The sequence below is a fragment of the Solenopsis invicta genome, chromosome 3, assembly GCF_016802725.1.
Source record: "Solenopsis invicta isolate M01_SB chromosome 3, UNIL_Sinv_3.0, whole genome shotgun sequence".
Classification (NCBI taxonomy): domain Eukaryota; kingdom Metazoa; phylum Arthropoda; class Insecta; order Hymenoptera; family Formicidae; genus Solenopsis; species Solenopsis invicta.
Window position 1 is genome coordinate 29,058,186 of NC_052666.1, and position 16,003 is coordinate 29,074,188.

The 16,003-nt window shown below is 36.2% G+C and overlaps 3 protein-coding genes across 5 annotated transcripts in view; 2 read left to right on the forward strand and 1 right to left on the reverse strand.

Moving 5' to 3' along the window:
- The window catches only part of LOC105199392 (glutamate-gated chloride channel), a 73,060-nt gene that overhangs the window by 55,618 nt on the left and 1,439 nt on the right, over positions 1-16,003 (reverse strand). The gene's annotated exons all lie outside the window — the stretch shown is intronic.
- LOC105198274 (fructose-1,6-bisphosphatase 1) lies at positions 1,490-7,911 on the forward strand. Its single transcript, XM_026133876.2, has 4 exons — positions 1,490-1,855; positions 5,063-5,527; positions 6,727-6,916; positions 7,623-7,911. Exons 1-4 carry the CDS (start codon positions 1,680-1,682, stop codon positions 7,812-7,814), a joined length of 1,023 nt encoding a protein of 340 aa, XP_025989661.1. The 5' UTR covers positions 1,490-1,679; the 3' UTR covers positions 7,815-7,911.
- Positions 8,109-15,774, forward strand: LOC105199390 (septin-2). Of its 3 annotated transcripts, none has more exons than XM_011166477.3 (9): positions 8,109-8,887; positions 9,262-9,442; positions 9,760-9,852; positions 10,661-10,826; positions 10,965-11,115; positions 11,245-11,410; positions 12,931-13,099; positions 13,577-13,658; positions 14,391-15,774. In XM_011166477.3, exons 2-9 carry the CDS (start codon positions 9,346-9,348, stop codon positions 14,571-14,573), a joined length of 1,107 nt encoding a protein of 368 aa, XP_011164779.2. In that variant the 5' UTR covers positions 8,109-8,887; positions 9,262-9,345; the 3' UTR covers positions 14,574-15,774. The 3 variants fall into 3 exon arrangements, with proteins under 3 accessions (XP_011164779.2, XP_011164777.2, XP_011164778.2); XM_011166475.3 differs by having other exon boundaries at positions 9,266-9,442; XM_011166476.3 differs by having other exon boundaries at positions 9,266-9,442; positions 12,931-13,087.

The window sequence follows — 16,003 nt, forward strand, 5'->3', positions numbered from 1 at the left end:
TTGTACTTATTGCAAGAAAATAATGCTGCAATGGATATAATATTAATACCGAGTTCACAAGATCAGTGTCCCTTAGTTTAGCTGTATCTCAAAGAATCAAATCGAAATGAGACAAAATGCATGTTAAAACTAAAAGTTGATACTTTCGCGTGGTATTAACAAAAAAAAATAAAAAATAAAAAATATGCCGGTACTATAATAACATCCTGAATATCTCGAAAATCGTCGATTTTTTTTAAATCTCTGATGCCATTTTTCTCAAACTGTGACAGCCAATTTTGGCTATTGAATTCGTTTTCGGCGAAAAAATTCATCGCAAAATACTTTGTTTACTCAGGTTCCAAAAAAAGTGTCGACTATGGTTCGGTTAATTATACCGCACAGCGTAATAACATTTGCAACAAAGCTACATTATCGGCCTCATCTATCGCGAGACGCATTCAGGAATTAATTTGAGGTAGAATTAACCGCATAACAGTGCTTTCGACGTTTGAAGCGGGTTGGGATTCCAAGATGCTCCCTGTATGTACATACATACATATGTTTACGAAAATCAATTTACGCTTTACAACGCTTTGCAACGGAAAGCAATAAAATCATTCTTGCGTGCGTCGTATGACGTGCGACACTTCACGTTCCCACGTGGAAAGATAATGCATAATCGGCAAAACGAATCTTAAAGCGACCCAGTTCCGGTTGACCCCGATAATATAGCAGGATAATAGAATACTGCACGTGTAAATCTGCAATATTTTTTTCTTTTTTTTTTACGCCTATCTCGTAGTTTTCGTTCGCAAGACAACACATACGTGGCAGAAACGAATATATTTACATATGTTACAGAGATGAAAAATAATGCGCGGAAAAAGAAAGCTGGATAAGGTAAAACGCGAGAAAACCGACAACGCGAAACGAAATTAATGTCGAATAAAATTTGCGTATTAACTACGTCACTATTCGCTTATATTGTGCGATTATCGGGTTTTCGAAGAATTTTATACTTTTATAAACCAACGCGTGACTAACTGCACATTAAATTTAACAAAATTTTACACATATATATATATATTAAGAATATAAAATTTATCTGCGCTTCAATGAATTAATAAAATAAATTTGTAAAGCGAGAAAAACGTGAAAAAGTGAATCAATAGTAGTTTATATTTTCAGTGCGAGAATTGACTTTAAACCGTCCAAAAATAAACTCGATTACCGATTACACGTTTCATTTTACATAATATGAGCCGCACAAATGCAAATCCGCGTATCGGTCGTATCACTTTGCAGATATTTACGTGGCAAATATTAAATAATAAGTAAGAACATCTCGTTTTCCACCTTACGGAGCAACTCGCGTCACCTAAACGCCCGATGAGCGAGCGCATTTATCAAAGCGCGCGTATCGTCTTTCACAGTCGCGCGCCTATCGTAAAATAGTACAACTCGTATAGAAGAAGCTCGCTAGAGCGAGCTCGGAAACTCGAACACCAATACCGCTTTCACTGCTGCGATAACGACGCGTCGCCGACTAGCCGTCGCCCCGGGGCCTTATATAACGTAGCGCCGCAAAATCGTCGGTTTCAGTCTCCGCCGGGACAGCCTCGTTCTCTCGCGTCTTCTACCTCCTCACGTTCCGCCCGCCGTCGCCGCAGCCGCACGAAAAAATCTACCGGCCGACGATGACATCGAAAAACACGATCATGGATTCGGACTGCATGACACTAACGAGATTCGTATTGGCGGAGCAGCGTAAAGTGCCAACGGCTACCGGCGATCTCACGCAGCTGCTCAACAGCATACAGACCGCCGTAAAAGCCGTCAGCTCGGCCGTAAGGAAGGCCGGTATCGCTAACATGTGAGTAAACGCGCGCGCGCGCGCGTGTGTGTGGGTGGGTGTGTGTGTGTGTGCGTGCGCGCGCGCGTGTGTGTGCGTGCGTGCGTGCGTGTGTGTGTGTGTGTGTGTGTGTGTGTGTCGCTTCTGCAATTGGCTTGGGACGAAAGCTAGGTTCGAATTCATAGGCGTCTCTTAGATCTCGAGATCAATCTTTCCGTCTTCGTTTCGCGTATGATAAAACGTAGTACGCGCAACGAAGACAGACTGATCTCGAGATCTCAGAAACACGGACTATGAATTCAGACCCTAGTCTTGTTAACGTTTGCGAGGAAAGAAAAAAAAGAAACGCGACCGTAAAACGCGTGCATGGAATGTGCGACTCGTCGCTTTCTGCGCAGCCGAATGGGCGAAAAAAAAGCAGCGCGAGAGAAATGGAAAACGTTTCGCGATCTGATAAACTGGGTAGAGACCCTAATGGGACATTTAAATAGCCGAGATAGAGACACTTTACGAAGATATTCAAATTAATCCAATTATAATTTGTAATCTGCATGATTCCGAAACTACGCTGTTTTTACGACTATACGTTTTGCATTACACAAATATCTTGCGAGTCACGGCGATGTAAGTTACAAGATCACTTCGTAACAAACACACAGAAGATTTTCGTACCATTATAGCTACAGCAGTTTATGCGATTTTACATGTTCACCCCCTCCCTCCCCGGCACACAAAACGGTCAGGAGTTTAGCCCGATTCGCACTGATACGTGGTGCAGTGTGTAGGTGTGAAGTCTCCGTAGTGTCGTAACTATGAGGCTAACGTTTGCTCTCGACCGGCGCGTGTCTCTATTTTATTCAAATGTATTCGGCGGCAGTATAGTCTCGTGCATTTACGGTCGTGCTCAAGCTGCCAATACACGCCAGTAAACATTAATCTCTACGCCCTGACGATTCTGTAACCTTGCATGTAAATAACATATAAATGATTTCCCATTATTGCGGTGCCTGTGGTGCGCGCTACACAGACATGAATAAAACAATTTCATGACTGGTCGCTCTCTATCAAGTTCCGAAACAAACTTTCCCTATCAATAATCTAACGCCTTGAATTAGAACGTTGGATTAGATTTACCTATAAAACACTAAATCCTGGATTATGCAATCAATAACTTTTATCTTGACTTTTACAATGTATGTGAAGTTAGCATATCAATTGTCAGCATATCAAAAAAAAAGTGGAGTTCTCTTTGCATACAACCGAGTTCTATAGTTCCTGATAAGTTATAACAATAGTTCTGGTCATTTAGCATAAATAAACGGAAGTTGAGTAATGATATGCTAACTTCGCGCGAAGTCAGCATATCATATAATATTTTCAAAATTTAAACCAATGAATTTTATAGTTTTTGACGAGTTCTATAGTTCTAAAACATAGTTCTGACCATTAACTATCTCTAAATAATTAATAACAATTATTATCAGCATATCGCCCGTGCTAGAGTGATATGCTATGCTCCTGCGACAAGTTCTCGGCTCGTTCAAGATTTTAAACATTAGTTCTAAATCCCCTGACGATAGTTCCGTACAGTTCTGACAATTAATAATCTCCAAATAATTATTAATAATTATTAAGAGCCGAGAACTTGTCGCAGGAGTATAACATATCACTCTAACACGGGCGATATGCTGATAATAATTAATAATTATTTGGAGATTGTTAATTGTCAGAACTGTACGGAACTATCGTCAGGGGATTTAGAACTATTGTTTAAAATCTCGAACGAGCCGAGAACTTGTCGCAGGAGCATAGCATATCACTCTAGCACGGGCGATATGCTGATAATAATTATTAATAATTATTTGGAGATTGTTAATTGTCAGAACTATCCGGAACTATCGTCAGGGGATTTAGAACTATTGTTTAAAATCTCGAACGAGCCGAGAACTTGTCGCAGGAGTATAGCATATCACTCTAGCACGGGCGATATGCTGATAATAATTATTAATAATTATTTGGAGATTGTTAATTGTCAGAACTGTACGGAACTATCGTCAGGGGATTTAGAACTATTGTTTAAAATCTCGAACGAGCCGAGAACTTGTCGCAGGAGCATAGCATATCACTCTAGCACGGACGATATGCTGATAATAATTGTTATTAATTATTTAGAGATAGTTAATGGTCAGAACTATGTTTTAGAACTATAGAACTCGTCAAAAACTATAAAATTCATTGGTTTAAATTTTGAAAATATTGTATGATATGCTGACTTCGCGCGAAGTTAGCATATTATTACTCAACTTCCATTTATTTATGCTAAATGACCAGAACTATTGTTATAACTTATCAGGAACTATAGAACTCGGTTGTATGCAAAGAGAACTCCACTTTTTTTTTGATATGCTGACAATTGATATGCTAACTTCACATACATACTTTTGCATCTGCTGAATAATTGTCTATTGAATAGATAAAGGTCATCTACATTTTTAACGATTCTATAATTTATTTCCTGAATAAAAAGGTAACGTTAATATGTTTACTATGTAAATGTTGCAAAAGACATTGTGGCATTTGTTCAAGTGGTTTCTTTTCTTAAATTCCTCTTCTAATTTCAAAACTATTATACAAAAATTTTAATTGTTTCAAGTATTACTCGAAACTCAAGTAAACTCTTGAAAGTTTTAAGTCTTTAGTTTCTCTTTAGATAAGATTCAATATCTAAATGTTCAAAGTCCAAGAATTTCTGTCTACATCTTATTATGAAATCAAGAGTGCATTAAGACGCAAGTGCACTAATAATATAGAGTATTGTAAAAAAAATATTTATTTTCAAAAAATTCTTATCTTAACTAATATTTAATATGATTATCACACACCGAGGGAAAAATTACTAAATTTTAATAAATATTTATTTGAATAGTATTAATAAAATTATATGTATAATGAATATACATATTTACTAAATGTATAAATATATCAAAAATCATTAATTTAAGTATCGTTTTTTCTTAGTATAAACTAAATATTTATGTACCGTAAGTAAATATTTCATTAATAATATTCGAATAAATATTTACTAAAATTTAGGAATTTTTTCTTTCAGTGCACAAGTAGATACTAAAAAGTACTTTATGTTTATCGCCAGCCACAACTGATCGGATCGGCTATGCTATGCTCGCTAGGTTATATTAATCAGCTGTTAAACGCACACGACTTTATCAGGTACGGCATCGCCGGCAATACCAACGTTCAGGGCGAGGAAGTCAAGAAGCTGGACGTCCTGAGCAACGAGCTCTTCATCAACATGCTGACGTCCTCCTTCACCACGTGCGTGCTCGTGAGCGAGGAGAATCAGAACGCCATCGAGGTGGAAACGGAGAAGAGCGGCAAATACGTCGTGTGCTTCGACCCGCTCGACGGCTCCTCCAACATCGACTGCCTCGTCTCGGTGGGCTCGATCTTCGGAATTTATAAAAAACCCGAACAATCCGAGGAATCCACGCTGCAGGCCGCACTGCAACCGGGACGGAACTTGGTCGCAGCCGGATACGCTCTATACGGCTCGGCGACTATGATAGTGCTCTCGATCGGTCACGGCGTTAATGGATTCATGTACGATCCGGCCATCGGGGAATTTATACTCACCGAGAGGAACATGCGTATGCCCGACAGAGGCAATATATATAGGTATGATAAAAAGGGAGGGAAAAAAACAGCGCGGGGAAAGACAACAAAAAGAAACGAAAGCTACGGGATGAGATATACGCGACATACAGCTTCGAGAAGCTAACGGCTTCTCCACATCCGTATCGCGAGTAAATGCATCGAAGAGCTGTCACACGCTTTCGAAGGATTACGAAAACAGATATAGTCAGATATAGTCAGCATTATCATACGCTGAATTCGATGATAGGATAGTCCATATCCAGTCGACACAGTTATGTGTTCGCTATGTAATAGCTGTAAGTTTCAGTATCACGTTTTATATAATGTGAAAATTGCAGCAGCAATGTTGTAGTTACATTGTCATTTCGCTCTTTTCTAAAAGTAATAATGCTGGCATATTTATATTATCTTATTATAATTAATTACTACCGTTTTGTATTACATTTATATAATTCCAATGTTCAAATTTTACATACTGAAGCATCATGTAGTTGTGTAAATAATATGCACCATTTACATATTTATGTTACTTAAAAGAAAACAATAGATGCAAGTAATTATGATATAAATGTCACGAAATACATTGTAAGAAATTTTTGGTAAAATCAACTAACGTTTGGATAGTTATAATTACTAAATATATATAGTTGTTTTGACCAAACAATTTGTAGCCTTAACCAAATAATTATTTTCATACAAAAAATTACAAAAAGTTTTGTTAAATGTAACTAATTGTAAATTTTCGATACCAGTAACTACAAAATTAATTTCATCACTATTTCAACCAAACATTAGTTGATCCTACCAAGCAATTTCTCTCATTGTATTTGTTATAATAAAGTATTATTCCCAAATTATTTATCAGTTACACACCGTGTCGATTGGATATGCATTTAAAAAAGTAGTATTTAATTTTAAAACGTTAAAATGTTTTATTTCTCCGTTTCTTGAATATTTAAAAATGTTTTAATTTTAAATGGCGTTTAGATTTAAAACACTCGAAAGCTCGTTTAAAGCTGAAACAGCTTTAGTGTTTTAAAACTAAAACGTTTTTAAGTATTTAAAAAATGGAAACCGAAATGAAACGTTTCAATATCTTGAAATTAAACACGCTCTTTTTTCTTTTTTTTTCTTTTTTTTAGCACGTCAATTTTTCATAGGCAAAATTACATCTTTCGGGAGACTCGATCGTTATTGAAATCACGCATGATTATTTGCAGTATTAACGAGGGTAACGAGAGCACGTGGGACTCGTCCATCAAGGAGTACGTACATTCCAAGAAATATCCCGCAACTGGAAAGCCCTACAGTGCCAGATACGTGGGCTCGATGGTAGCTGACGTACATCGAACGATTAAGTACGGCGGTATCTTCTTGTATCCCGCGAGCAAGAGCAGTCCCAACGGCAAGGTAATTGCATGACGACTTGCCAACTTTTTATCAAAACTATTTCATACCGGCGAGGAACAAGATAGATCGAGACAGATGGAAGAGCGATAACCGTGTATTACAACGCGTTGTATCTCGCGTTACACATCCCATTTATCTTCGCGTTTCCTTCCCCGAGTCTCTCCCTCCCTCTCTTTTTCGCTGCAATTATTACCCAACATTCTGATCTCCCGCTTATCATCGCGAGCGGATTGAGTAATGAAATAACTCGCTCGGGCAACTTTGCCTTGCAAACAGACGTTTACGTTACCGTCCATCCGATAAACGCGCAGGAAAGTATCGGACTTTGGAAATTATTTCATCTAAGCTCCGATATTCGATTTGAACTTGGACTGACGCACACGGCAACATCGGCGATTTCTACGTAAATTTCCACGAAACATTATCGGGCTTTCGCGCAATACTCGCTACGGTAAACAACGCGATTGCAGCCCTCCATCAGAAGAGCGATACCGGGGTCAGAATTTCAAGAGAACGTGTTTATCGATAATTAACTTGTTATTATTACACTTCAGTTTATCATGTTGTTACATATGCATTAGTAACAATACGCTATTTAAATGCTCCGCGTCTGTGCCATATATTTCGCGCATTAAAACGTCGTGAATGCAACGGATCGAATCAAATTAAATCGAAAGTCAACTTAAATAACTTGTCGTAATTCCAGCTACGACTTCTGTACGAGTGCATACCGATGGCCTTCTTAGTCAAGGAAGCCGGCGGTCTGGCGACAAACGGAAAAATTGATATTCTGGACATCGTGCCGGAGAGCATTCATCAGAGATCGCCCATTTTCCTGGGCTCTAAGGACGACGTTAACGACGCAATGACGTTTATGAAAAATAAGGCCGAACGATGAAAACGAAGAATCTCAAATACTTACGCAATCTCAAGAGCCTCTTTTATACGACGGATTGTTATTTCACATTTTGTAATAAATTAATTTTTGTATTAAACTCTCTGCGTTTTGACTATTATATTAGTGAAACGATTCCCCTCTCTCTCTCACAGTTAAAATAACCGAATAATTTGTTATCGCTGAAAAGTAACGCCAACGCGGGAAATAATTAATAATAATTAATTACTCGAAATTGTAGTCAAACGAAGCGCGGAAATGTAATAAATCTCGTGTCGTCAGGCGCTTTTACAGGTCATTACGAATAATTATGGGCGATTGTTGGCAAATCCGGTAAATCCGAAAATTCATCATGTGTCCTCGCGGCGAGAGAGAGAGAGAGAGAGAGAGAGAGAGAGAGAGACCTGAAATTACGCTAAACGTTAACGCGTCGGATTGTTTAATTTATTCGGCGTGCGCGCGCGAATACAAATAAATCATCTGCATTCGTTTAAAGCGTTCGTTAACGAAATCGTAAGTAATTACACCGCGAGAGGGGGAGAGAGGATTGGTATAGCGATCTCGTTAGTATCTCTTCGAGGAACTCAATCTAAATTCGATCGGCACGCACACGTCGCCGCGATAAGGGACACCGCCGTATCGGACAATATTTTTTTTTTCTTGCACTTTGCCGGGCGTGGATGCAATGCAACGAGCGATGATCGACGCAGCGTGCATCATCGTCAGCGCGTCATTGCGTCAAGCTTAACCGATGTCGGACGATCATTTCCGTTCTTCCGTCCGTCTAACTGTTACAACGAGACGGCGGACGTTGATAACGTTGCTATTTATTCTACACGCACGCCCCGGCACTCGACTTAACCTCTTCACGGCGTGCAGCCCGGAATGCATCATAGGAGCGCGACCGACTATTGATCGGCCGGTCGACAGTGCGCCAGCGCAAGTCGAGGCCGGACGAAGAGAGGCATTCATGAGCGCGAGCCGCCCTCGGCCTTAGTGCGTTTGGTCGACATTTCGCTGTCGTTATGCTCGTCGTCGCACGGAAGCGCCCCTAGACGCTGCCATAATGTCCGGTGGTACGTAAAAACGTTTTATCGAAGTAAAAATTGTCGCATGCTCAACAGCCCGCCGCGAAATCGTCTTTTTTTTTTCGCCCCCGAGTCGGGAAACCGGCTCGTCTCGCCGCGATGTAAATTATATAGAAAACGCAGCGTTCGTCGACGCCGATCGAATGTGTCGCACCTACGATGGTCAATGAGTCAGCGACCGAGATCAAAACGCAATTGCGACGCACGAGGTTTTATGTATTACAAGTTTTGTATTTAAACATATATAAGTATGCAACGTATTTTATTAATTGTTGAATGCTTGCTTCTATAAAAAAGAAAAAAAAAAAATGGCGAGATTTACCGATTATATGGCGATATTAACGACCGTTTGTTTCGCTCAGCAAGACAGGGATTATATCGGCTTCGCGACGCTGCCGGAGCAAGTGCACCGAAAATCGGTGAAGAGGGGCTTCGAGTTCACCCTGATGGTATTGGGTGAGACCGGTCTCGGCAAGTCGACGCTCATAAACAGCCTCTTCCTCGGGGACCTGTATAAAGACCGGCGAATTCCGGATGCGGCGGGTGCGTGTGATTTTTATTTATTGATCCCCCCTGAATCTCAAAGCGATGTCCTCAAGAAGTGGATTACCCTTTAATCAAACCTGTTTGCCCCCCCTCCCCTCCCCCATTCCCCTCTCCCCTGTCTCTCGATTGAAATCACGCGCGGTCAATCCAAATAACAATGACACCGTTTAACGGCGATGGAGGAGGGAGGAAACGTAGCGCCACTAGGATAGTCGCCACGCGAAAAATACTTGATCAGCTTACGTTCGCGAGAACGTAAATCGTCCATCCCGATCTTGACGAGGAGTCGATAAATGTTCATCGTTCACTTTCAGAGCGAGTGGCTAAAACCACCTCTATCGAGAAAAAGACAATGGATATAGAAGAGCGTGGCGTTCGGCTCCGCCTAACGATCGTAGATACGCCAGGTGAGAAGTGTCGCCGAGTTATTCATCTTTTAAAGTTAAACAATATACTATCTGTATATTCAATAGACGCGTAAAACTAATTAAATTTTTGTAAATAATGATTTCTTAAAAGTGTTGGATAAATGGCAGAGATTTTTTTGTAAACTTCATTCAAAAAAGTGTTTAATTTTAAGATATTGCACACAGAAAAAAATTAATCAACAATCATTGTTTGTCATATATAAGCAAGAATATAAATCTTCTTCGAAAAATTTTCTCGACGTGAGCAAATTATGTCTGTTTAAGATTATAAATTCTTCCAAGATTTTATATTCTTGTTTATATGTGAAACAAAGATTGTTAATTTGATACTAAATTTTTTTCTCTGCAATTATTTCTATTTCTATCTCCGTTTTTTTAAATGCTTGAAAATGTCTCAATTTTAAATAGTGTTTAGATTTAAAACGTTTAAAACTGAAATCTTTAACAGCTTTGAATAAAGCTTTTAAACGTTTCATGTTCCATCAGTGCAGATTAACTTCGGTCTCGGTTTAACATTTTATCTTCTTTTTTTTAGTCCCAATTAAAAAGGATAAAGTTAAATCGAGATCAAGGATAATTTACATTGGTAGAAATAAACGTCAGTGTCTTAAATATATAAATATTATTTAAAGCTAAAGTATTTTTAAGCATTTAAAAAACGAAAGCAGAAAAAAAACATTTTAATATCCTCAAATTAAACACTTCTTTTTTTTTATGCCTGATTTCGTATGTTAATGATACGATTGTAAATGATAAAAAAATTCTATAAGTAACGATACCGTTCAAGGATTCGGCGATTCGGTAAATTGCGAGGATACGTGGAAAGCATGCTCGGCTTATATCGACGAGCAGTTTCGCCAATATTTCACGGACGAAAGCGGATTAAATAGGAAAAATATTCAAGATAACAGGGTACACTGCTGCCTGTACTTTATACCACCGTACGGCCATGGGTATGTGATAATCTCCATTTATTCTAATTTTATTCTAATGCACAGGCTTAAAAATGATTTTACCTCCGCAGTAATATCGAACAATTATAATCAAACTCAATTACAATTCCAACTTTGATACCGGTCATTCCTTTATAGCCTCCGGCAAATTGATCTCGAGGTGCTAAGGCGTTTACATCGGAAAGTTAACGTCGTTCCCGTGATAGCGAAAGCAGACACCTTAACCACTCACGAGGTGAAAAAGCTGAAGGAGCGTATCTTGGCAGACATCGAGGAACATGAGATTCAGGCATGCAAAAAGCTTTTTTCGTTCTTTTTTTTTGTGTGTATGAAATAACGCAATTTTCGTAATTATCTCAATAATATTTTGCAACATTGCTCATCCCCACGATAAATTAATTTTCGTATTCTCGTACAGATATATCAATTCCCGGATTGTGACAGCGACGAGGATGAAGAGTTCAAGCAACAGGATAAGGAGCTGAAGGCTTGTATACCGTTCGCAGTCGTCGGAAGTTCGACGGTGCTGGAGGTTGCCGGGAGGAAAGTTCGTGGCCGGCAGTATCCGTGGGGTGTAGTGGAAGGTGAACTTTTATTTACGTAAAATTAATATTTACCGATTGCACTGATTTCACGAGCTAGGTAAGTATAACCGTTGAAAAAACGAAATTTTTAATAACGTGTAAAAAATTTTGAAAACACTCGCGCAACTGTAAATCCACGTACGCAACAAAATTTGCTCGATCTAGTCGAAAAATACGATTTAATTATCATTATTAGATAAATATGCGCTAATCATTTGAAAGAATTAAGATAATAATCATTCTGGTGCAGCGATGTCAAAAGAATCGTCGATTCAGAACAGGAAGATTTAATATTCTCGATACCTTCTATTGTATAAGAATTCCGGCTTTTCAATTAGATTATAAAGCAAAAGCCGAATCAAAAGCAATTGGGAATTTAATTCATAAAAGAGTCTCTCTGAAGCCCAAGTCTTTCGCGAATATCATCATACTGAGAGAAAAGTACTTGGTATTTGTGATAATTCTAAATTGCATAGTAAAATAATTATGACTATAGGAACATTTTTATAATTATCGCTGCTATAATAATGTTAAATAATATTGTGTTCATAGTTCTACCAACTATAAAAAAATTTTACCAAAAATTTTTTGTTATTCTATATAAATTACTATAAATTATGATAATTTCAAATATTTAAATCTCGTAAAATGTCGAGATATGAAAGGTAAAAATAAAATTAACATTTCTGTAAAGTAATAAAGTAACAAAAGTAATCACAATTATAGTCAATACAGCTATTTTGTAAATATTTGCAAACTATTTACTATTACAACTATTACTATTTACACAGTAATAATCAGAATTGGATAGTAACTAGTTAAAAAGTTAAATAATGAGGTTACAAAGTTAATAATAACTTTTAACTTTATTTAGCTATTTTTTAAACATAAACTTTAATTTAGCAACTTTTTTCCCCCAAGTTAAAAATTTATCTATGTAAAAGAGAAAAAATTATGAAGGAAAAAATACATTCCCACATAAAAAAATAATATTTCTAAACAAAATTCTTTATTATTTAATATAAACTTAATTTACAAAAAAGTATAAATAAATTTATCAAATTGGTTTGATGATGCATATTAAACTGTTTTGAATAAGCTTCAAAAATTAGCAAATTTCTGATTTAATGCTTTAATGAATAATGCTATTCAAAATTAACTTTTAATTTAACTTTATTTAAATTTAACGTAACTTTTAACTAATTAGTTTTTTGTTCATGAAATTTTTAACGTAATGAATTTTATAAGCTATTAACTTTAACTTAATTTAAAAAAATATATTAACCTATCAAACTCTGATAATAATTGGTAACTGTAATGTTTACATAGTTAACACAATTATAAATATAAAATATATAGTTGAAACTGAATTACAGTTAAATACTGGTAATTGTAACCATTATTTTTCTCTCAGTGCAATTGACGTATTCGAAAGCAGTAGGAATTGAATGCATTAAAGTATCTCTGGCCTTCGCGTGTCAGTGCTCGATCTTTAACATTTCGATTCTGATTGATCATAGTCGAGAACCCGAAGCACAGTGACTTCGTCAAACTAAGGACGATGCTAATATCGACGCACATGCAGGATCTTAAGGACGTCACGCAGGACGTTCACTACGAGAATTTTCGGGCCCAATGTATTTCTCAAATTTCGCAACAAGCCATCCGGGAACGGAGGTATTTACGCATGTAAATAAATATTGCATTTCAGTAGGTATACATATATATGGACACGTTTATCGCGTGTTCGCAATGCGTACAGGATGCCTCGAAAGTATCGCCTTCATAACAATTATTTTAAATCTGTGTTTCCAAAAATTCCCCTACAATGATAACAAAATGATAAAAAATTAATTATCGTCACATTGATATCCTTGAAGAGCTTGTTATCCTTTCGAATATCCTGTACACTTTGCATGATTATTAAAAGCATCTGCCAGTAATAGTTTCGAATTAGATTTTTGTGTGATGGTACATACATATAATTCAGAGAATAGTTTTGTATCAATTCTACATCGTAAAAATTGACGTAATGAACGTCAGATTGACTCTTTCGTAAAGTTGCATGCTATAACTAATGCTTCGATTGCATCTGGTAGATTATTTGTAAACCCCCTTCTCGAATAATCAAAGATAAAAAGTAGGTCTCTCATCTCTTGTTTACAGCAAACTGAAAAGAGATTCCGGACCACACTTCGAGAACAGTATATCCGACACGGACCGACTTCTTTTGCAGAAAGATGAGGAGGTGAGCACGCAATTTAACGGTCGTTGAACCTTTTCAGAGAATTTTTATTAAAAATTTTATTTATATAGATTATTAAACAGCAGGGTTGGATAGTAACTAATTAAAAGTTAAGTAATAAAGTTTAAGAAGTTGATTAATTAATTTTAATAACAACTTGGTTGATAAAAAATTTTTAAAATTTTTAATTAGTTATTTTTTAAACACAAATTTATTAACTTTTGTCCCAAGTTAAAAATTTATGTAAAACAAAAAAAAATTATAAAAAAAACAATACATTCTCACATAAAAAAAAACGATACTTCGTCATTTCATGTAAATTTATAATTATTTACAAATAAGATATTAAAAATTTGTTTGATTATCTGTTGTAATTATTTTAAGTAACATAATTTTCAAAACATACGAATTTTTAATTTAATAAATAGCGCTTTCCAAAATCAAATTTTAATTTAATTTGATCTCAATATAAATTTTAATTGAATTACTGTTTTGCTCAAGCACCTTTTAATGTAAATTAATTTTATAAATTTTTAATTTAATTAAGTTAAAAAATATATATTAACTTACCCAACCCTGTCAAGAGATAAAAAAAGTTTTATCAACACTTAACGTATTAAAATATTTATTTTCTTTAAATATTATTATTACGTGTTCCCGAAAAGGTTAATTTAATTCGATTCGATTTTTAAGAAATTTCTTGCACCACTCGCTATCATCGATTCACGTTTGCAGATACGAAGAATGCAAGATATACTGGCGCAGATGCAAGAGAAGCTCAAAGCGACCGGTCAGGTCGGCGGCGGCGGCGGCGGCGGTGGTGGTGGTGTCGGATTGCGTGGCCGTGTGGGTAGTCTCGGCAATGATCTCGATTCCGCAGACGTGGATAAGAAACGCAACAGTATTATAGACGTTTGAAGCGTAAGATTATACGGGGATGTATGTACATACATCCGGGACATACAACGCTTTACTCTCCCGAGAGATCTGTACATATTTCGTACTTGACTAGTTTCTCGATCGCAGAAAATTCTCGAGAGTGTAGCTTTAGCATGAATTCTCTACATTCAAAATTTATATAAATTTTTAAAGTACATCATACTTGCTCTATTTATATAATAATCGAAATTAAAATTGATCGATCGAAATTAAAGCAAAAAAATAAATTCGTCTCTATTTGCGGTAGATAATCATTAAGATTATTTATTTATTTCTTCATTAGGTAATCATGAAGACTATTTATTTCTTCTCTCGATCACGTGCTATATCACCGCGCAGAAAACAGACAAAATATAAAACCAAAATTCATTAAATATGCTTATCCGCCAATTAATATTCGATCAAATCGAGCTTGTACAGATCTGTCGACACTCTCCGCTGACCTCGGTGATACGTGAGATATAGGAATGTATTTTATACTTTAAACACGCATAGCTAATTTATACAAATAGTAGACACGCGTAATCTATAAAAAAATTTACGGGAGATATACACACATACACCGGAAACGGACGCGTAACCAATGGCACAAGTCCTAAAATTAACAAGGAGGAAAACTCCCGTTCAGTTTATTGTTTACACTGTTACACTGAGAAAAAAAAGCTTCAAAATTCATTTGTGAGATATACGTATAGGTTTGTTTTTAATGAATAAATATTTAAATATGGCAAAATAAAATTTTATTCTCAGCAAATAAATCAATTAAAAAATGAAACACATTCTGTCATCACAATCAATTTTTTTTGTAAATCAATAAATACCGAAAAAAAAACATATACTTGCTAACATTTCGACTTCTTTTTCTCATTGTAGCACAAGATTTATAATCCCGAGTGTATGCCAAAGAATTGCGAAAGGTATTAGTGATTAGAATTAACGTTCTAAATATACGCACAATAATCCATATAAATTATATAGAGTTATATAAAAAGAGTGAGCTGCGAGAGAACTTTTCGATTCGCGGGGAGACCAAAGATCCGCATTTTTTTTGCACAGTCACTACTTTAATAATTTTTTAATTGTATAGCCCACACTTCAAGTTTATTTCTCGTGAGAATGTATACATGTTTTGTAAACAATAAACACGCCGTATAAATGATACGGTCAACTCAAATCTCAACAATTATTTCAATCAAATTTTGTCATTTTTAATCAATTCTATTTCCTACATTCCACACATTCCATTTTTCATTTGATAATAATCTTCCGATTGTTTAAAGCAATTGGTTTAGGAAACAAACACGTTTAAATTTTTATTAAAATAAATATGTGATAAAAATCAATTAAAGAAACATCGTAATTCATCCTCAAGATAAGTTCACCAAATTTATTCATCGAAATAACGAAAA

What these genes read in the sequence shown, in the direction of transcription:
- LOC105199390 (XM_011166475.3), top strand. An exon ending in TCCGTGGGGTGTAGTGGAAG is followed by an intron (nt 11,411 to 12,930) that starts GTGAACTTTTAT and finishes GATTGATCATAG; the next exon opens with TCGAGAACCCGAAGCACAGT. An exon ending in TTTTGCAGAAAGATGAGGAG is followed by an intron (nt 13,659 to 14,390) that starts GTGAGCACGCAA and finishes TCACGTTTGCAG; the next exon opens with ATACGAAGAATGCAAGATAT.
- LOC105198274 (XM_026133876.2), top strand. Translation starts at nt 1,680, where the DNA reads ATGACATCGAAAAACACGATCATGGATTCGGACTGCATGACACTAACG. An exon ending in GACAGAGGCAATATATATAG is followed by an intron (nt 5,528 to 6,726) that starts GTATGATAAAAA and finishes GATTATTTGCAG; the next exon opens with TATTAACGAGGGTAACGAGA. An exon ending in AGAGCAGTCCCAACGGCAAG is followed by an intron (nt 6,917 to 7,622) that starts GTAATTGCATGA and finishes TCGTAATTCCAG; the next exon opens with CTACGACTTCTGTACGAGTG.